Raw genomic sequence first — 20,382 nt, forward strand, 5'->3', positions numbered from 1 at the left:
ACGAAGGAAAAGAAGAGGGGGAGGGGGATAAAAAAAGAAGAGAAAGAAAAGAAAATGAAGGAAAAGAAGAAAGGGGGAGGGAAGAGTAGGGTAGCGCATGTGCCAGGCATGTGCGCTCACTATATATATTTTTTACTGGAACAGGATGTTACAAGTTGGATACAGAGTAATTGCTCACGTGTCATTGAGTTATTTTTTTATAATATTTTGACCATAATGATACCATTTGGGCACTTCAACGATGATTCTAAAACCGTATAAAATACTTTGACTTTAAAATTAATTTTTCATTTCAAACATCTTGTAATTTGTCATAGCGTATACACATGCTCATACATAAATACAAAATATATTTTAAAACATAATGTATTAATTATATTAGTACAAATAAAAAACTTAACAATAAATATATACATTAATTTGGTCAATTAGTTTATCATTCTTTGCCGATGCACATTTAACATTTTGTTATAATTGTTGAAAGATAAATATATCCTTATACTACCCACATATAAATATAAGTCAAACCTAAAACATGCAATATATAAGACCATGCTTCTAGCCAAGGAGCTAGGATTTAATACGTGCCTATTTGAATTCATGTATACTCTTGTAAAAAAAAACGTATAATCCAGTATTAAGTTATTTTAAATTTAAGGATTTGTAGCTATCTATTAGTCTATCTAGAGGCAAAATTGAGCCAAATTCGAACAACAAAATTCGATGTAATATCTTACTTCAATGAATTAATTATTTTTAAAAAGAAAGTAAAACTTATTTTTTTAGTAAATAAAAAATCACTTATTTAATTTATTTTTAGAACTAAATAATAAAAATAAAAAATAAGAAGAAAAAATTAATGTTTTTTTTGGGGGGGGTGGTTTAACAATCAGAAAGTATCAAGCTTGAATGGATTCAATTCAAGCGAGCTCAGGCTAAGTTTTGAGCTGATTTTAAGCTGCTTGTTAAATGGTAAGAATATTCAAGCGTAATTCAAGTTTAAAAGTAAGCTTGACTCGAATCTACGCTTTGTTTCATTTGAGACTAAGTCTAATTTTTCAAAGAGTAAACTTAATTAAATTTATTTTTTAAAAAAAAAATGTTTAATTATTGAATCCGTTTAAGAGTCAATTGGGAGGGTGTTCCGAAACTCAAAGCAAACATAGCTGGATAAGCAACTCAGACTGGAGACATATCCACCCTTATTCCAATCGTACAGTGGATAAGGGAGAATAGCGTTACTTTATCTACACCGTATCCCCGAACCAAATCCACTTCCTCCAGTCTCCCACACACACAGAGACATAGGGGGGAGAGAGAGCAATGGCAACACCGTCGCTTAAGCGCTGCTGCCTCCTCCTCTCCTCTCCCATTGGGAGAAGACTCCAACTCCAACCTCAAACCCTAACCCCAACCCGCCCTGCCTTCTTCCATATCAAACCTAGGAGGAAGAAGACCCCTTCTTTCTCATCTCCCTACAGATTCCTTTGCGCCGCCACCGGAGCTGGCGTCAATGGAAGCGACCTGATGCCGGGAAAATCCAAGCCCTCTTCCGAGCTCTGCCTCTACAACACCATGAGCAAGCGAAAGGAGCTCTTCCGGTCCAGGGTGCCCGGGAAGGTGGGTATGTACGTGTGCGGGGTCACCACCTACGATCTCAGCCACATTGGCCACGCTCGAGTCTACGTGACTTTTGATGTTCTATACAGGTCGGTTCGCGATCTCGGACAGAAATTTTGGTACCCATGTTCCTTGAAAGTAATCGTGTTTCGTTTGGTTGTTTTATGACACAAAGCTGTGATTTTTGTGCCAGTATCGTTGTTTTCTATTATAATATTGAGACAACAGGGCTGGGAAAGATTGCATCATCAGGGATTTCTGTCGTAAAATTCTACATATACAAATCTCCAATTGGTATCTTCTTTGCAAGATTGCATCTGGAAATTGGTTTTGTGATAGATTTAATTATACCATGATATGTCTTCTGCCTGTTGCTTTCTGATAGATTCAGTTACCGATGTAGGTTCTTCCCTATTCGGTGAGGATGTGGTAGCGTTTCCAGATTCATATCTGATTAACCTGCGGCATTTCGAGTAATAAAGCTTATGCTATTTGCTTGTTTGCTGAGCATTTTTGGGCTTAAATGGATCAAGAATTTCCTCTTTTCTTCATTTCTCACTCTCTTTTTGGAGGGCTGATTTCTGATTAGTTTTTATGTTTCATTAACATGCACGAACAAGTTGAGGTGAAAAACATTGATCGAGTTCTCTTACTGGTTGTACTGTTGCATTGTACATCACTATTTCTCCTCTGGAGTTTAGGTAGATCATGTTATGATGCCATGCTTTATTTGACAGATACTTGCAGTATATGGACTATGAAGTTCGTTACGTCCGGAACTTCACTGACATTGATGACAAGGTGGCTTACTTCTGGTTTATCCGCACATTTGTTTGCCTTTTTAAAATTTCATCTGTTTCTCCAGTAAATATACTGAATCTTTATGATTTCTGAGCTTTATGTCACATTCTTCTTAGGAAATTCATAAGTTCTTCTGTTTTATTATATCAGCTATTGATACTTGTTAGAGAATCCTTGCTTACCATTATAAGTTTGTATACCAACTGCTTTTCTCACATATCTACGACAGGAAACCTGAGTTCTGCACTTCTGGAATTCTGTAGATAATTACAAGGGCAAATGAACGGGGAGAAGATCCTATAAGTTTGAGCAGCCGCTACTGTGATGAGTTCCAGTCGGACATGGCTTATCTTCAATGTTTGCCTCCATCTGTGGAACCCCGTGTTTCAGAACATATTAATCAGATTATAGATATGATTAAGAAGGTATATTTAAAATTTTTATTTCTCTTCTACAGGCTTCAGTTTGTAGTCCTTCCTCTTGGAAACCATGTGACACAAGTTTTACTTTTGGCTGAATGTGGCCTCCTTATTTTCATAATTTAAGCATGGAAAATTAAAACAATACTGGATATAACAACCACAATTTTATCAGTTAGTTATATGTCGTAACATTTCATAATGACGTACCACTTTCCTTTATAAGTTAAACTGCATGGTCAGACCTTCCAATAGTTTCCACCAGAAGTGTTCTTAAATATCACTTTATCTCTTATTTTGCATTACGGACAACTACATGTCTTTAGTCAGGTTTACAGTCGGTGCTTTCAGTCAGTCAAATTTATGGATAATTTCTCTCACATATAGAGCTAATGAGGAATTAGGTTATTGTGATTTCTGCCCATGTTTAAGGAGCAGGATGAGGGTGAGTTGTTAAAGAATGCACATTATAAAAACCAATATTTGAGTGCTAATTAGGAATTTCTTATATAGTATTTGTTGCTAAAAGCCTAAAATAGCACCTTTCTCTTTGCTCTGGTGTCTGGATTTCACCTCAGATTTGGGTCCAGAATAGTTCTTTCAATTGTCAAGGAGCATCATTTCAGGGAATTATCAAGGTGATAAGTGACAATCTAAGTGTCATCCCACTTTACTGCATATTTGAGTCTGGAATAACTCTTCAATCAATTGTCGAACAATTATCATGTGAAGGAGTTGATCAAGGTGAAAAGTACCGAGTACTGAGTTGCTCTATCCATAAAATATCTCATGGTAGACATAATGACATGCATCAAAGAACTTAAAGGCTTAAGATATGAATATATCAGGTTATATTCTCATGAGATTAATGAAATAATACTATTCCAAAGCTAGCATACATCTATGCTGCATAACGTATGAGGATATCTTGATATTTTACTAGGCAGAAAATTAGGCTGCTCTTTGCAAGATAGCATAAGTTCCCTAGAACTGAATAGTCATGAGCCCCTCTGAGTGGTTTTGTTATCAGGATTCTTTTGGTTGTAAGAACTTCAGCTTAAGGATTGGGATGGTAATCTTGAAAAGACCCAAAAAGGATGTCCCCGGGCAGGAGGTTCCTCAGAGGGGCATGGCTTGTCCCTGAAGAGGTTTTGTTACTTGTTTTTTATAATTTATACCCATGATCACTTATATAAGGGGGCAAACCTTATTGTCACATTAATAATGCCCTCTAACCCTGAAGTGCCCTAGCTTAAAACCTTTTAGCAGTGTGTCAAATTATGGAAGATTAATTAATTTAAAGATAGGGCATTCCATTGCATGAGACTGCTGATGCAGGGTCTAGTGCAAGAGAGATATACATACCATTTCCCTCATTACTGAAGATTGATTCAATGTTGTTTGATTGACACTTGTTATTCATTCTCCTTCCCAACTTAAACCAAACAACACATATTGGAGTGAATTGACCATATGCAGTGCATTACTGTCTATATATGTTAGAGTTGACATGCAACAATACAAGTATTAGCATCAAATGTTTTTCTTATTTCATAAGTCGCTTAAGTTTTCTGAATAAAACAAAGAAAATGATATCTATGACTTTATAAATTTTATTATTTATTAAATAAGAGAATGTTAATCACGATGGTAGTGCATGTGTATCATGATATTGAAAGAATTTTTATGTAGATTCCGTGTCTGTACGATAAACATGATTTCAGCAAACATTACATTACCTGACTTGCTATTTCTTATTGAACAGATTCTCGATAAAGGTTGTGCATATGTGATAGATCGGGATGTCTACTTTTCTGTTGATAAATTTCCTGCTTATGGTCGATTATCTGGCCGAAATCTAGAAGATAATAGAGCTGGAGAAAGGGTTGCTGTGGATAAAAGGAAACGAAATCCTGCTGATTTTGCTCTATGGAAAGTAAGAAAGGGTCTCACTTTGCTAGTTTTTTAACACAGCTTTGTCTTACTTATCTTCCAATTGGTGGGTTTTAAAACTAAATGACGGTCTCAACTAACTCCAGTCTGCCAAGGATGGAGAACCATACTGGGAGAGCCCCTGGGGACCTGGAAGGCCAGGATGGCACATAGAATGCAGTGCAATGAGTGCAGCTTATCTGGGGCATTCCTTTGACATTCATGGCGGAGGGGAGGACCTTGTCTTTCCCCACCATGAGAATGAAATTGCTCAGAGCTGTGCGGCCTGTAGTAGCAGCAGCATAAGCTTTTGGATGCATAATGGTTTTGTCAATGTAGACAATGAGAAAATGTCAAAGTCACTTAAAAACTTCTTTACCATACGGCAGGTACATATAGCACAAATAATTACTTTTCTCCAATTGCGATATTTACTTGCTCTAGGACTTTCTGATCTTATCAGGTTATAGAGCTGTACCATCCACTGGCTTTGAGGTTCTTCTTACTTGGCACACATTACAGGTCCCCAATTAATTACACAAAAGCACAGCTTGATATTGCATCTGATCGGTTGTTCTACATTTATCAGGTATAGTAAGGGACACTTTATTCCTTCATGTGCTGAATATAGATGTCTAATTAATCACTCTTGATGGTTGTAGAGTTTACATGATTGTGAAGAAAATGTTGGCGAGCAACATCCAATCAATCTTGATGATTCTTTACCTGCTGATATTTTAAATTGCATCCAAAATCTTTGTCGTGATTTTGAGAATTCAATGTCCGATGATCTGCATACTCCTGTGGTGTTAGCTGCCCTTTCTGAACCTCTCAAATTTATTAACGATCTACTTCATACTCGTAAGGTATAAGTAATGAGCACTATCCTAAATCTCAAGGGAGTTGCTGTTCTTGGTCCTTAGTTTCTCAAAATGCTTGTCAGAGAAGAGTTTTGAGTTCGTTTTTGCTTTACATTCTGCAGGGCAAGAAGCAGAAATTAAGATCTGAGTCCCTCTTTGCTTTAGAAAGGCAAATAAGAACTGTGCTTTCTACCTTAGGATTGATGCCTTCAAGTTATAGTGAGGTGGGGAGACTAGTTTTACTAGTACATGCTTAATATCCGTAACATACTGAAGAACACTATCTTTTGCAGGTTTTGCAACAGTTGAGAGAAAAGGCACTAACTCGAGCTCACCTAACTGAATCACACGTGCTGCAGAAGATTGAAGAAAGAAATTTAGCAAGGCAAAGCAAGCAATATGAGAGGTCCGATGAGATCAGGCAAGAGTTAGCTGCTTTTGGGATTGCACTAATGGATGGACCAGGTGGAACATCTTGGAGACCCACTGTACCTCTTGATATCCAGGAGGGTGTAGTGTCAACTTGAGTTGCGAAGAATTTCTGTTAGAATTTCCGAACAGCACAGATCTTCTATATGAAATCTTGATGTTTTTACTAGGAGGTATCATGGGAACAGATGTCTGTTTTATTCCCTGTTAGGTTAATATTTTTCAATGGATTTTGCTGTTGTGATAGATACATGATTTTTTATTATTATAAACTTCTTATGTACTGAATGTCTAAACTACCTTTGAATGAAGAATATATATACTCCTCTGCTTTCGATACATGGAGATGATTTCTTTTCCAGTCCAGTTAATCTTATTTGAAGAACAAAGAACACGAGGACAGGACAGCCGGGCAACTAAAGAGCTCATATTGTATAGGACTTTTTCATGGCACTAATTTTCGGATTCGGATTCGGATCCGGATCCGGATCTTATACTAGTAAATGAGATCTTTCCATTACTTTTGTTGCTAATCGTGTGATTATCCTATCCCATAGGATCATTAGTCGAGGGGTACTTTGGTCCAGCAGAAGAACGGATTGCAAAAGTTCCCTTGGAAGTCGGGAGAATTTTTATTAGGCACATGAGCGATGAGGCTGGTAACTTCTGTGGCACCCAAAGCATTCTTCCCGTTTATTCTCTTGCTTGCTGCTTCCAAACACTCATTTCTTAATTCTTGTGGCCGTTGATGCGTCTCTCTGGTGCACTCGTTCTCCTCGTTTGAATACTGTTTACTTCCTCGTCGCGTGGCACCCTCCTCTCCTTTCATAAGTTTGTATCAACTCCATAAGCAATAAGAAAACCCCGCTCCACGGTAGAGGACTGGAATCAAACAGATGACGAGCGTCGCCCTTCGACCCGACCGTTGCTTCCTCCTCGGTCGCAGATTCCCTCCTCGCCCTACCACTACGAGCTACCGCCACCACCTAGGCCTCCTCCCACCCTCCCGGGGTGGGCTGCGGATCAGGGCTTCGCCCTCCGGTGGCGGAGCGAAAGGGGAGGCGAAGGAGGCAGAGGAGGTACGAGGTGGAGCTCTTGCTGGTGTTGAGAAGGCTTCGGCTAAGGAGGAGGAGGAGGAGGAGGAGGAGGAAAGCTATGAGGGGCTTGAACTGAAATGGCCTCCTTGGAAGAACTTGCCGGAGCGGTATAAGCTTATTGGAACTACTTCGCTTGCTTTCGTCATTTGCAATATGGACAAGGTACTCCCCTTTTGCTTCTTGTTTGCATTATCCATATTGTTTCGGTGCGTTTCGTCACTTAACTATCGCCTTTGAGGTATTTGATTTGCATTTTATTCATATCAATGATCTTGCACTCAAAACATTTAGCAGCATCTCATATTCCTGTTGCTACATTTTTATGCTATATTTGGTTGCTCTTGTGGGCTATCTTTTGTGTCTGAAGAAATAGTTAAATCGTCACCTTCGACCAAATGATTTTGATTTTTGAATTATTGAATTTCCTTTAAGACTGCTACTTGTATATGATGCCCCTTAACGTCAGATAAAAGTTCTGCATTTTTTTTTTGGGTAAGATGAACTAATGTTTTTATTTTAAATACTATGCAATTTTCCAGGTTAACTTGAGTATTGCTATCATTCCCATGTCACATCAATTTGGGTGGAATTCATCAACCGCGGGCTTAGTTCAATCATCTTTCTTTTGGGGATACGCCTTGAGTCAACTACCTGGGGGTTGGCTTGCTAAGTTGTTTGGTGGAAGGTTTGTTATGGGTAAAAAAACCCCTTGTGCAGTGTTCTTGTACATGTTATAATCTTATAAAGCATCCTATTGGGTCGTCTTTGTTGATTGATGCATAGAAAATTATCATCTTCTTTTTGTTCCCCTATTTGTTCTTCTAGATATGTTTCCCACAGATTGTCTTTAGCATTGCATCAAGCGAGATATCTTGAGATGGACACTTTTGGCTTTTCAATGTGATAAGCTGACAGATCGTCTCTCACTTATGTTCTTTCTAAAATTGCTAGACAATGTGTAAGCACACAGTCAGGATTCAAGAATGAAGCATAATTTGGCAATGTGCCACATTTTATATGGTTTATCCATGTCAAAGCCAGTTGGCAATGCTTTATACATCTCCTTCAAGGTCCATTACTCATGATTTCAGCAATATGGTGATGTGTTCTTATTGTTTGTTTAAGGCCTACAATTAGTTTATGTTATAATGCTGCAAGGTATTCCAAAAGTACTAGTGCAGCAGATAGGTGTGGCAACTTATGCAGCACGACAAATATTTAATGGCCGTCACCTGTTAACCATATGTTTATTCTCATTAAAATCTTGTGTCTCAAAATGGTAGTGCAGGCTCAGCATTGATTTCACATTCAGTAAGATTGTGTTTCCTTACTGTTTAACCCTTTTATGTTTTTTCAGTGGTCTTAGACCATTTGTCTGTTGTTCATCTTATATTCTAGTCAGTGCAGGCCCTTTGTTTATTTTGATATTTGTAATACGATGGGTCGATGGTTGCCAATTTTTCTTGTACTTATTATTTTTCAAATTCATATGTGTTGATGCTTGACATTGTCTTGTAAATACAGGAAAGTCCTTGAAGTTGGTGTCCTAGTTTGGTCTTTGGCCACAGCACTTGTTCCTTTTGTAGCAGGATATATGCCAGGATTGGTTATGTCGAGGATTTTGGTATGTTATTTGTATCAAGCCTTGTTATTGCATGCATAGACACATATACATGTGGCATTGCAAGTAATAGATGTCCTTTAAGCATAGGCCATACGTATAACACGTACAAGAAAGTGTTCTTTTGTCGACTTTTGGCCCTTCAACTTCTTCTCATCTATCTTTCCCAACATTATGAAAATTTTGTTGGATGTAGATGTCATCTGTCTCTTAGAATTTTTTTTACTTTGTACTTCTTATTGCTGTAAATGCAATGTCCAGTTTAAAACAACTACTATGACAGCATATTTTCCTCTTTTTTTTTTTTCTTTCTTTTGTGAGAGAGCTACAACAGTAATGTCAGTATGTTACCACACAATGAAATTTTCTTCTTTTTAGGTTGGAATAGGAGAAGGTGTTTCACCATCAGCTGCGACTGACTTGATTGCAAGGCAAGACTTTAATAAATCATGTACTTCTTGGGAACTTATTTTTCTGTTTGTTATTGATAAATTATTGCATGAATTGCATATTTGTGTCTTCTCCTTTCTCCATTTCATCATGATTCTTTCTAGTTGAAACAATCTGACATTTATTATCTTTCTATTTTCTGAAATCTATCAGATTACTCAATTTACTTCATTCTTGTCCGTCTGCAGATCCATACCCTTGCAAGAACGATCAAGAGCAGTTGCAGTTGTTTTTGGTGGCTTGAGCATCGGAAGCGTTTTGGGGTGTGTGTCTTAAAACCTTTATATTAATTCTATCAGGTGCCATGTTATGTATATTGCAATTCAGTTTTCTAAACAATAAAAAGTAGTGCTTTCTCTTTTACTATATTGATTTGTCAAGCAATGATATACATGACGGATAACACTCTCTTAAAGATTAGTATACTTTAATTATAATCAAAACCTTATCTTCTATTTAAATTAATTATAATTAGAGATAAGTTTAGAGCTATGGATTATAGTTTTAACCTAATTAGCTGATTTGGATAATCCATGAAAATATGTAGAACATACAGAAAAACCGAATATGATTAGTGGATCTCATAAAATTATCTGCATGCTAATTCATGTCAATGGTGGATAACAAATTCTCACTTAATACTTAAAATCGTGGAGGCTAATGCTGTAGCTACCTAGTTGGAACAATATCAGTGGTTCATGGATTTTGTGCCGAGTGTTTAGACCGGCAGGACAGGGCAATGCTAGTGCCTTATCAACAGCATGCATGGGAGTAAAACTTTTTAGCTAACCAACACATTAGTTCTATCCATTGTTTGTGCACTTTAATTGGTTCATTGTGCTCTTTAATCAGTTTGTGAGCTCTCAAGCGATATGATATAGGAGTTGTTTGATGCCCTCATCTCTGTGAAACTAGTAGAAAACTTAAGAGTTGTGAATCACAGTTCAATTTATGCCATAATTATGCTTTGTATTTCTTGGATGAGCACAGGATCGCCAATTCATGGTACTGAATTTCCATTTAATGTTGCATAAATGTGTGATTTTTATGTATGTGCTGGAAGAAATTGACTTTTCCCTTATTTGTCTAATTGCAGACTCCTGTTTGCTCCTCCTATTATCCAGAATTTTGGTTGGGAATCAGTGTTTTACATGTTTGGCTTTCTTGGAATTATTTGGTAAATAGACAACTATAAGATGACATGGTATGTTACCTTGAGAACATTCAGTTTGGACTTTCTTACTCATCAGTTTTTTTGTGTCTGTACAAGGTGTTTGGGATTTGAGTTTGTTAAAGAGGGGAAACCATTAGTTGGTGGCAGAGACATCTTCAGTAAGCATCTGTTTTCTGCTTTTCTTCTTTGAACTACTATATTCTCCTAAGGCACATGTTTGTATATTTTGTTGAACAGACTGCATGTTAGATTGCAATTTATTTTGGTTCGACAGTTGTATGATGCTAGGAATCTATGGTACTTGTTTCTTGTGGGATGTATTACTAGGGGTGTAAACGAGCCTAGCTCGAGCAAGCTCAGCTGGGCTCAGCTCTGTTCGGGTTGAGATTGGCTCTCTCCAGAATTGAGTTGACTCGGCTCGGATCAATTGGCTCAATTTAGAAATTGAGGCTGCGGTGGAAAAGTTCGAAATCAGTTTTGAACTCTTGATATATACATATACTTCTACGTGATAGACTAGCTAGCTCAAGTTTGGCTTGTTTAAAGCTTGAGTTGCTCGTGAGCCGACGAGCTTGTTTGACACCCCTAGTTATTACTGTCTTAATCTTAGTGGTAGTCATGTAATGTCAACAAACATCCAATGACAGAACTACTCTCGGACATTTCATTAAGTAATAAAATCTCCATTTAGATGTCAACTTATAGATTTTTTACAACTTCATAGAATCTAAATTACATGATTATAAAGGCAAAAACAACAAAATACTAGAACAAAAAGGGCATAAACTTGTAATTGAAAAGTTTCTTATGTTAATCATGTTTAGACCTATTTCCCCTGCCAAAACTGCTACTAGTAATGTAGTACTAAAGAACTAATAAAGAGAAGAGGATGTTTGCTGTCTCTTATCATATCAGCCAAAGGTTCAGATAGTGTTAGGCTCCTCCGAATACAATGACACCAATGACCAGCAGTTCCTAAGCTGACAATTGCTTAGCTTATATGCTATTTAATAACAACCTAGAAAGTTTGTGCTTTCGAAATTGGTAAGACAAGTCATATAATAGTGTTATGATACTGGACCAATAGATCTCAGCTTGGTTCTAGATAAGAAGGTTTCTTAGGAACCCTTTAACTATGCATAATTCTTATAGTGTTTAATCTTGTCAAGTGAGCTCACATTTATTGATATCTAGTAACTACTACTTCTATTTTGGTTGCTTTGACAAGAATTTCTTACGAGATCTATGGTAATGCTTACTAGGAGTGGACCAAAAGTCGTCGGCTATTAATGGCCACATCTTGTCATCTTTATCTTCGCAAAAGTCATTAGATGAATCTTTGAACGAACTGGGTGACTCGCTTGAGGTATGATGAACTTCCTGAGAGACATTTAATTGCACGTGTTAGTTACTTAATTCAGTGCTTTCCTATAAGATTCTAATTCCACAAGCATATGAATACTAACTACTTTTGCTATTACTTTTTAAGAAATTGCACACAGATTAACTAGCTTGTATAAGCTCTGTATATTAAGAAAGATATGCATGTATTACTGATCAACATTGTAAATACATGGAATTCAGATGTGGTGCTAACTGCTAACAGCTGAAGTGGTGTGACACAATGATTTGATGAAAGAAAAAGAATGTCAACTGTCAAATCACACTATCTATTACATCAAATCATACTAGTATCTGCTACTGCATTAATTACCACTAGCAAGCCACAAGTTTTGTGCACCAATATAACAGCACTGGCTCCATTTATTATAGCAATGCCAATATGTTTGTATCGACTTCTTTTTTCCATCAAATATTTAGATCAAGATAATCAAAATAAGCATTTTGGTGTTATATGATGCTGTCACCATGCCCCTACATACCTTCTGTTTTAGGGATACCTTAAGAAAAGTTTTTCTGATGAATTCACATGGAACTCTTTTCACTTAAATCTTGCTTAGTTTTATGATAGGATCATTATAAAGATAAGGCAAAATAAATCATCCAAAAGAGAAACCTCTCTAATGCTTTAAATTGTTGAGATCATGCATCTTTCTTTACTAAAGGCTGCTTGGATTGCAAAAAGGAACAGGATAAGGACTTATCCTGATTCTGTCCAACAATGAACAACCTCACATTTTGATCTGTGTTGGGCTCTTATGCTGTGTTTTAATAAGTGTTTTCAGTTGTTCAGTTGGCTGATTGACCACTTATCTGTTTGGCAATAAAGAGTGTACCTTAGGGAATATGCTAAATTCCGTACCTATTCTTTTGACTGCCAATTCCCAACTACTGGTATTTCTTCAATGAAACAAGTCCAAGCACCTAATCCTACTATCTTGAAGCTAATTTATGAGCTATAGGATATCTAACTTGCATAGGCCCCCATAAAATGGCTTTACAAAAATATGCTCACTTACACTGTGTGTCTCATGAACATGATTGTTGATGGATTCAAGCAAAATGCTTGCATCTGCATAGATGCAGTACATTGATGTCAACTGAGGCATGAACTCTCGGAGTAGTTTTTGCCATACTGATTGACTTTCTATGTGAAATACTCCTAATAGTTTTAACTTTTGGTCATATTGGGAAGAGCTGGATATTTCTCTTACTCATAGACAAGCTTATTGTGCCATTTAGTAATTATCTAGACAGCTAATTAATATTTTGTTTGCTCCACAGGATGTACCATGGAGGGCATTTTTCAAAAGCCAAGCAGTATGGGCAATGATATATGCTCACTTTTGTGGAAGTTGGGGACACTACACTTGTTTGTCTTGGCTACCAACTTTTTTCAGGTATGTTCACTTCATGCCATTTAAAATAAATTTCCTTAAAAGAAGAAATTTACATTATGAAAAAGGAGGTTAAGTGGCCTTAATGTGAAGCATTACTTTGTCCCTTTTCTCTTAGAAGACAATATCTACTACCATCTAACTTTGGTCATTGTAAAGGTGGGCTCTAATATTTGAATTTTCAGACTACGAAATTTATTGACTAAACTTTATTGAGCCGTTGAATCTTGGTTAGCAAACACAAACATGACTTCTTTTTCTTCAGTTTGACTTCTTACATATAATTAATGTAAGGAAAATTGCTACCCGTACCCAATTATGATGGACATTTTTAAGTGGATTGGTGGGTTCAAAGTGAAAATTTCCAACATTAGCTGAATACAGGCCACAAAGCATAACTCAGAGTTGAGAGGGACTGATTGAAAGATTTGCTGGACTGTGGACTTTGTTGTCCACCTAATTTCAACTATCTTCAGATATATATTACATATTTCCAAATATCACAAACTTAAGAAAAACAACAGCTTGTTATGAAGTGTAAAATGCCAATTGGCCGATAGGATGACCTTCACATTGACTGCGCTTTAGAATTGGTGCAATAAAAAAGAACACCCTCCAAATGCTATAAGAATGTAAGAATCTTGACAAATAGGTGGTCTAATAACTCCAGCTACATGTTTATTTGTTTTGACGCCCGTTGTTTTGGACTGACCTACAAAAGGTCCAACTTAACAAGAGCTAGCTTCTCTACGAGATGTGAAGTTGCAAACCGCGACTTACAAATTGGTCCTAGGACCTAGAATATTGCCAATGTATCCAGTCATTCACAACATATGAATACACTGTTTGTTATCAAGATGTCAAGAATAGTGCAGGGATCGAAACTTTAAAAAAAAAGAATTTAAATATTTTATAAACCACACCCTACATTTTACCAATTTTGTTGATTTTTACCCCCTCTTTGAGGATTTTGTAATCCGACCTTTTAATTTTTTTTATAATTCTTGTTTAAGACCCTAGATTACTTGGACGATATTAGCAAAAAAATATTATGCTATAATATACAGAATAATTTATAAATACTTAAATTACTCTTGTTTTCTTCATCTTTTCTTTCTCTTCCATCTTCCTCCCTTTAATAAACATCTAATAAATCAGCCAGGAACTAATTAAATAGTTTTTAAATGGAGGTAGGGGATGACTAAAAGTTCCATCTTCTTCAGCGAACTTTCGGTCAACACAAGGATAGGTAGAGGAGGAGGAGAAAGAATAATAATAATAATAATAATAATAATAATAATAATAATAATAATAATAATAATAATAATAATAATAATAATAATAATAATAAGAAGAAGAAGAAGAAGAAGAAGAAGAAGAAGAAGAAGAAAAGAATGAGAAAGGGGAAGACGAGGGAAGGTGGTGGCAACTAAGGCTGTCAAAAAAGCTCATCAGCTCGAGCTCTAAATGAGCCGAGCCGAGTTGGGTTTTTCAGCTCGAAAGGTTAAATGTGAGATGATATTATTTATAATATAGACCAAAAATGTATAATATGTGAGATGATATTATATATATATATATACCAAAAATAATTGTAGATGTTATATAACATTGTAGGTTAAAACAACTTCTATTAACCTAGCTAACTTTGGTTTGAATCCTATCCTTCACCATTTTATTTGTTATTTTTCCCATATAATACTATAATTTTTGGATTGAGCTATAGAGCAGCCCACGTGAGCCCATTAAGCTCATGAGTCGTCAAGTCTAGCTCGAGTCTCATCAAACTAGAGATAACCCGAGCTGAGCTCAACTTTTTCAGCTCAAATCGAGTTTGAGCCGAGTTGGGCCCAATTTGCTCAAGCTCGGCTCGTTTAAACCCCTAGTGATAACGGTGGGAAGAGGTGGTTGGGGAAGATAATGGAAGATGATGGAGGAGTATTTTAGTAATTTGATTGACATCAGTTAGTCAAAATAATGTTAAAGTGTTAAATAAAAATTATAGAAAAAAAATGAGATGCCAGATTACAAAATCATCAAAGATGGGAGTGTAAATTACAAAGTAGGTAAAATATAGGGTGTGATTTATAAAATTTTATAAAAAAAACTATAGGTGTCAGAGTTGTAATATGATAAATCAAGCATTTTACAAAAAGCAATTATTAGGAGATAGCTGACATGGTGGTACAAGGAAAATGGTTGGTATAAGGAATTCTCAAAATTTGGATAGAGAAGCTATAGCAATTTCAATGTCAAAGTGATCTCCCTCTTTGGAAAACATAGTAAAGAGGCTTATATTGAACCTTTGCGTTTAAGGTTTTAGTGAGGGAGTCAGAATAGGCAAAGCAAAATCATTAGGAGCATGTGTTAAGAGTTAAGACTGGATATAAACAAATGCAATTATCCACTGTGGCTGAACATAAATTAATATTAGTGTTTATTCTCTGTAGGCTAGGAGTTTGTGCTTGAGATTTATGTTGGATAGAGCTTGTTCTGTCTCTTCTAATAACTTATGTTGCTATTTATTGCTAATGTTTTCTATTCATACTTGATGGTTGCAGTGAGGAGTTGGATCTGAACTTGACAGAAGCTGCTTGGGTAGGTATTTTGTATTTTTTTAAGATTGAAACAACTTTTACTTTATTATTTTGCATACTGAAATTAGTGATTTCTCCTTTATAAAGGAAATCCAAGTGCTAGTGAGAAAACTAAGTTTTGCTATGGTAAAGGGAAGTTTATCTCATAAAGCAGTAATTTTAACCATGCTACCTACTAAACAGGGTTATTATGAGGCCGCTAAATGATGTGCACATCTAAGTCTCACTTAATAGTTGCTAAAGACTTGTTAGAAACAATTGTTGACCCATGTCTTCATTTACCAATCAGTTAATTGTACAATATTACATCTGCAAATCAAAATTAGATGTCTTTTCATCATAGTCAGATACAGGCATAGAATGTTCCCATCTGGAATTAGGGGAGGCCCATAATTACCTAGACACTTGGAAACTGAGTCTAGTGGCTACCATAAAGTGTAGGTGCTGCTAACAGGTCACTGCCGCCTGTTCTTTTCTATTAGATTCTCCAAAATCTATAGATATAGATCTTCTAGGATGACACAGGCAACCCTAGCTAGGTGCAAGTCATGGACACTGTACAGAAGCATGTGGAGTAAAGGAAAGAGTAGAAAAGTTGAGAAGATCAGCAGAAACTGAGATTTCCTTAGGAAAGTTAAATATTTGAGTACTATGTGCTTCAAAGGAGGTAATTTTTTGATAAATTCTGTAGAGAAAATTTGTCATTTTAAGGATTAGAGAAGTATAAATTCATGGAATGGAATATACTATCTTGGCCATGGATATTCTTTCTTTGTTTTTTCTGCCTCACTGTAAGCTAAATCCCTGTTGCAGGTGTCAATTCTCCCTTCTTTGGCTTCGATTCTTATTACCTCTATCGCAGCACCTTTTGCAGATAACTTAATATCAAAAGGAGTTGAGATTACAAAGGTTAGAACTAACTTCAACATTCCTAGTTCTCTTTTTTTTCATATAAAAGCCAGATAACATTTCCCTGATTTTTGACTTGTTATTATCAGTTTCTTTTTCTTGTATTATTATTCACTTTAGTGTATGTAGTTAACTTATACTTGGCATATATTTTAGTATCACTTCTGTAGTTACCATGATTTATTTCTTATAATTTCCTTTATTTACTTATAAATCAAGTTTTGGTAAGAATACCATATGATGAAAATCATTGTCTAGATAACTGGAATAAGCAAGCTCCTCAAGCAGTATTATCATCAAGCAGCTTGTTAAGGTTCATGTTCCACTAAGTTGATATGCATTCTTATTAAAATTGAATGAAACCAAATGAGCCAAACTTGCAATCTGAGGCTTGAGACTGATTTTGATTTGAGCTTGATCGAAGCTGGACTTGTCATGCTCGGGTTGGTTACTCTCTGGCACATTCAAATATGAAGAGGGAGAAAAGAATAATTGCTCAGCATTCGGGATATATTAATAACAAGGATGATTATGTCAATATGTGCTTATCAGCACATAGTGTGCTGATCAGCACCTATACAAGGGCAATCTTGATAACTTTATCATCAGATTCCATCTTGTTTACTTACACTTCCCGGATTGGAATGCATAGTGTAGGTTAATACTGTGGTTCTATTTAGTGAGGGCATGAGAAACCTCTCGTGAAGCATATATCTCATTGGCAACTTGCCAGCATTATTCATGCTTCATTAACTCCTCGTAATCACTCAGATAGACCAAAGCGAACACCATTTAAAATTATTGTCATATTTTTTATTAGTTACAGTTACAGCTACTTGTATAGGAAACACACAACAGTTATGTTCAATTATTGATCTGTCAACAGAATGCGATGATTTAGATATTTTATCTTTTGAGTTTAATAATATCTTATGACCATTTAATTAGGAAAAGTTGACTCGAATGACTTATTTCATTTTGTACTTGTAGGTTCGAAAAATTTGCCAAACAATTGCCTTTTTGTCTCCTGCAACATTCATGACGCTTTCCTCTTTGGATCTAGGACTGCCACATTGGGAAATTGTAGTATTTCTTAGTAGTGGGTTAGCACTCTCCAGTTTTGCCTTGTCAGGTATTGCGTTGTTGTTTTTTTTAACATTTAACTCTTGCGCCGTTTGCTACAATTTGTCTCTAACCCAAAGCAAATCTCCTGTTGCTATTTTCAGGGCTTTATTGTACTCACCAAGATATATCTCGTGAATATGCCAGTATACTTTTGGTATGCCATCCACTTCCTTATTGATTTTCTTGTTAAAATCCATTACAGGAGACTTACTACTGCAATGATGTTTGACTTTGTCACTAGATTTTATTTTTCCCATTCAAGATGTAATATGACAATGCCATATCCAGGAAACAGTGAGTGCCTATGCATCAAATTCTGTTGGCACTGTTATAGGTTTGTCCATAAAGTTGTGACATATGCAGCAGTGTCCCTTAAAGCGATTTCCTTCACATTCATGGAACGGCATACTTTTTTTCTCCATATAAGTCTCTCCCACTGAATGTGGTCATTCTTTCTTCTAGGTTCTTTCCATATCTAGAGGAGCTTTGAGAAAGTTGCTCCTCGATTGAATTACCCAAAGCTGCAACCATAAGTTCTAACTGTTAACTAGACTTTCCTGTTTCATGGCAAGCCCATCTCTTACCAGATTTTGCTTCTGTCAGGATTGAGACACTAATGTCTAGATGGCTAATCTCAGGTTGATAGGGAATCATAAATATCTGTTGATTCTTCTAGGAGCCTTCTGAAACTTGAGCTGTAGCCTAGCTGACTCCATATCACTTGGAGTAGGCTTCTATGAGAACAATGATGGATAGTGAAGTTGTGCAGCGATTGACTGGGATTATTTTCTAGTAGATTTGTCTCAAGTGTCCACTTTTCCCCCTATTGTCCAGCCTACTTAACTTAGCTCCCCAAAACAGTAAATGAAAGTAGCAGCAGTGTTTTTTAGTTGGAATAGCATGAAAGTTTTCAAAAAATCACAAGTATCAACTTTCCACAGGTTTGATACTTTGATGCACAAACATGCCCTAAATGCACATATAGGCAGTCTTCTTAGAAGATAATTTATTTCTTTACATAAGTGAAGCATCTTGAATTGCAAAGTGATTGTATCTTGAATTGCAAATTGTTCTTTGGTCCCTTTGTATCACCGGGTTATGGGGACTCACTGCCTTTTTCTTTCTCTCCTGACCTAGTTATCAAAATATATCTTTATTTTAACAGTAAGATTCGAATATGTCATTCTGTCTCAAACCTTGCTTTCAGTGTATAGATTTACTTTCTTCATATCTTCTCATATGACTGAAGAAACAATTTCCTCTTCTTTTCCGCCCTAGTACCAATCATGATTGTGATTTAAAAGTTAAATGATTTAGCTCTTGATGTGTAGATCACTACTTTTCTGAAATATAACAAGAAAAGTTTCTTGTAAATCGATGGAGAATAATGGCAGCAGTATTTGCTTTCAATTACAGGGTATTACAAATACAGTAGGGGCAATACCTGGAATTGTTGGTGTCGCCCTCACAGGCTATCTTCTTGATTCAACCCATTCATGGAGTGTATGTCCTCAACTCTTTTTGTGTCCAATTCTACATTCTTCAACTCGGTCCGACTAATGGCTTCTTCTTTATGCAGTTATCACTCTTTGCACCCTCTATCTTCTTTTATTTGACTGGTACAGTTGTATGGTTAGTATTCGCTAGTAGTCAGCCACAGAAGTTTTCCAAGTGAGATTCAAAACAACTAAGTTCTTGCGACGCAACAAAGATGACGAGGGGAGGGCATCCCTCAGCAAAGAAAGCATATGAGCACTTCGATTTCAAAATGAAGTGGTAGGTCAGAAGTTTACAGGAAGTCGCGGCATCCAACAATTTTATTGTTCATAGTGGGATGCACTGTGGGGGCATGATGGAAGATATATATGGAAGAGAAAAAAAAAGGGGCAAGTTTTCGTGGTACATACGTGTATGTATAATGTCCTGCTTAATGTATACGGTAATAATGTATTACTTGAATAACCATTATTTGATTATAGTGTAGATGAATTAGATTTAGTTGATCTGTCCGAATGCAAAGGAAGAATTCATTTAATAGCAGCCCATATAATTTGCAACTTGCAAGATTATTCAATCTATGATCATATCAGCAGAAACCCGTGTTGCTTGCATACAGACTGACTTTTACAGTGAACTCAGTTTATTTGTAATGCATTTGTTTTAGGAGTAATGCACTCATTTTATGCATCGGCAAAGAGTAAAATGCTCTTTTTATTTGTACACATATGGGTGAGTGATCTTTATTTATGCTACATTATATGCAATGCATCATGTACAACACAAAATTACAGCAGTTATTATTCATATTTTATTACGTATAAATAAAGAGAGCAGTACTCATAAAGAGAATACTCCTTATTTATGCTCTTAATTTTCCTTTAATATAACCATAAGATGATGATGAAACCATTTCGTCCAGAAAAGATGAACGATTCCACAGCATCACATTTGGGTTACGATATCAATCATATGAAATAAATAACGTAAACATATTTATGCAGTATAGATGCATAAATGCAACCGGAGGTACGCGTTGAAGAATTTAAATCA

At 36.1% G+C, this 20,382-nt stretch overlaps 2 protein-coding genes across 5 annotated transcripts; both read left to right on the forward strand.

Annotated features, from left to right (window-relative positions):
- Window positions 1-1,264: 1,264 nt before the first annotated feature.
- LOC140769757 (cysteine--tRNA ligase CPS1 homolog, chloroplastic/mitochondrial) lies at window positions 1,265-6,421 on the forward strand. 3 transcript variants are annotated; one of them, XM_073110618.1, is made up of 11 exons: window positions 1,265-1,709; window positions 1,814-1,914; window positions 2,024-2,093; window positions 2,358-2,421; window positions 2,685-2,846; window positions 4,606-4,776; window positions 4,880-5,161; window positions 5,236-5,361; window positions 5,435-5,638; window positions 5,755-5,856; window positions 5,926-6,421. In XM_073110618.1, exons 1-11 carry the CDS (start codon window positions 1,324-1,326, stop codon window positions 6,157-6,159), a joined length of 1,902 nt encoding a protein of 633 aa, XP_072966719.1. In that variant the 5' UTR covers window positions 1,265-1,323; the 3' UTR covers window positions 6,160-6,421. The 3 variants fall into 3 exon arrangements, with proteins under 3 accessions (XP_072966719.1, XP_072966720.1, XP_072966721.1); XM_073110619.1 differs by lacking the exons at window positions 1,814-1,914; window positions 2,024-2,093; XM_073110620.1 differs by lacking the exons at window positions 1,814-1,914; window positions 2,024-2,093 and having other exon boundaries at window positions 1,633-1,709; window positions 2,651-2,846.
- A 319-nt stretch (window positions 6,422-6,740) lies between these two features.
- On the forward strand, window positions 6,741-19,943 carry LOC140769758 (probable anion transporter 6, chloroplastic). Of its 2 annotated transcripts, XM_073110621.1 has the most exons (15): window positions 6,745-7,320; window positions 7,698-7,843; window positions 8,683-8,782; window positions 9,158-9,210; window positions 9,418-9,492; window positions 10,326-10,406; window positions 10,500-10,561; window positions 11,666-11,769; window positions 13,089-13,204; window positions 15,763-15,799; window positions 16,612-16,707; window positions 17,698-17,839; window positions 17,934-17,986; window positions 19,249-19,335; window positions 19,412-19,943. In XM_073110621.1, the coding sequence occupies exons 1-15, from the start codon at window positions 6,958-6,960 to the stop codon at window positions 19,505-19,507; spliced, it is 1,611 nt and encodes a 536-aa protein (XP_072966722.1). In that variant the 5' UTR covers window positions 6,745-6,957; the 3' UTR covers window positions 19,508-19,943. The 2 variants fall into 2 exon arrangements, 1 of the variants encoding a protein (XP_072966722.1); XR_012105951.1 differs by lacking the exon at window positions 19,412-19,943 and having other exon boundaries at window positions 6,741-7,320; window positions 17,771-17,839; window positions 19,249-19,278.
- The last annotated feature ends 439 nt before the right edge of the window (window positions 19,944-20,382 follow it).

The sequence above is a fragment of the Typha angustifolia genome, chromosome 11 (assembly GCF_048772165.1).
Source record: "Typha angustifolia cultivar Huaian chromosome 11, ASM4877216v1, whole genome shotgun sequence".
Classification (NCBI taxonomy): Eukaryota; Viridiplantae; Streptophyta; class Magnoliopsida; order Poales; family Typhaceae; genus Typha; species Typha angustifolia.

Bases quoted from the DNA above. Each gene is read 5' to 3' on its own strand.
- LOC140769757 (XM_073110618.1), top strand. From the start codon at position 1,324: ATGGCAACACCGTCGCTTAAGCGCTGCTGCCTCCTCCTCTCCTCTCCC. The intron at 2,847-4,605 runs GTATATTTAAAA...CTTATTGAACAG, and splicing joins TTATAGATATGATTAAGAAG to ATTCTCGATAAAGGTTGTGC. The intron at 5,362-5,434 runs GTATAGTAAGGG...TGATGGTTGTAG, and splicing joins GGTTGTTCTACATTTATCAG to AGTTTACATGATTGTGAAGA.
- LOC140769758 (XM_073110621.1), top strand. From the start codon at position 6,958: ATGACGAGCGTCGCCCTTCGACCCGACCGTTGCTTCCTCCTCGGTCGC. The intron at 9,493-10,325 runs GTGTGTGTCTTA...GTCTAATTGCAG, and splicing joins AGCATCGGAAGCGTTTTGGG to ACTCCTGTTTGCTCCTCCTA. The intron at 10,407-10,499 runs GTAAATAGACAA...TGTCTGTACAAG, and splicing joins GGCTTTCTTGGAATTATTTG to GTGTTTGGGATTTGAGTTTG.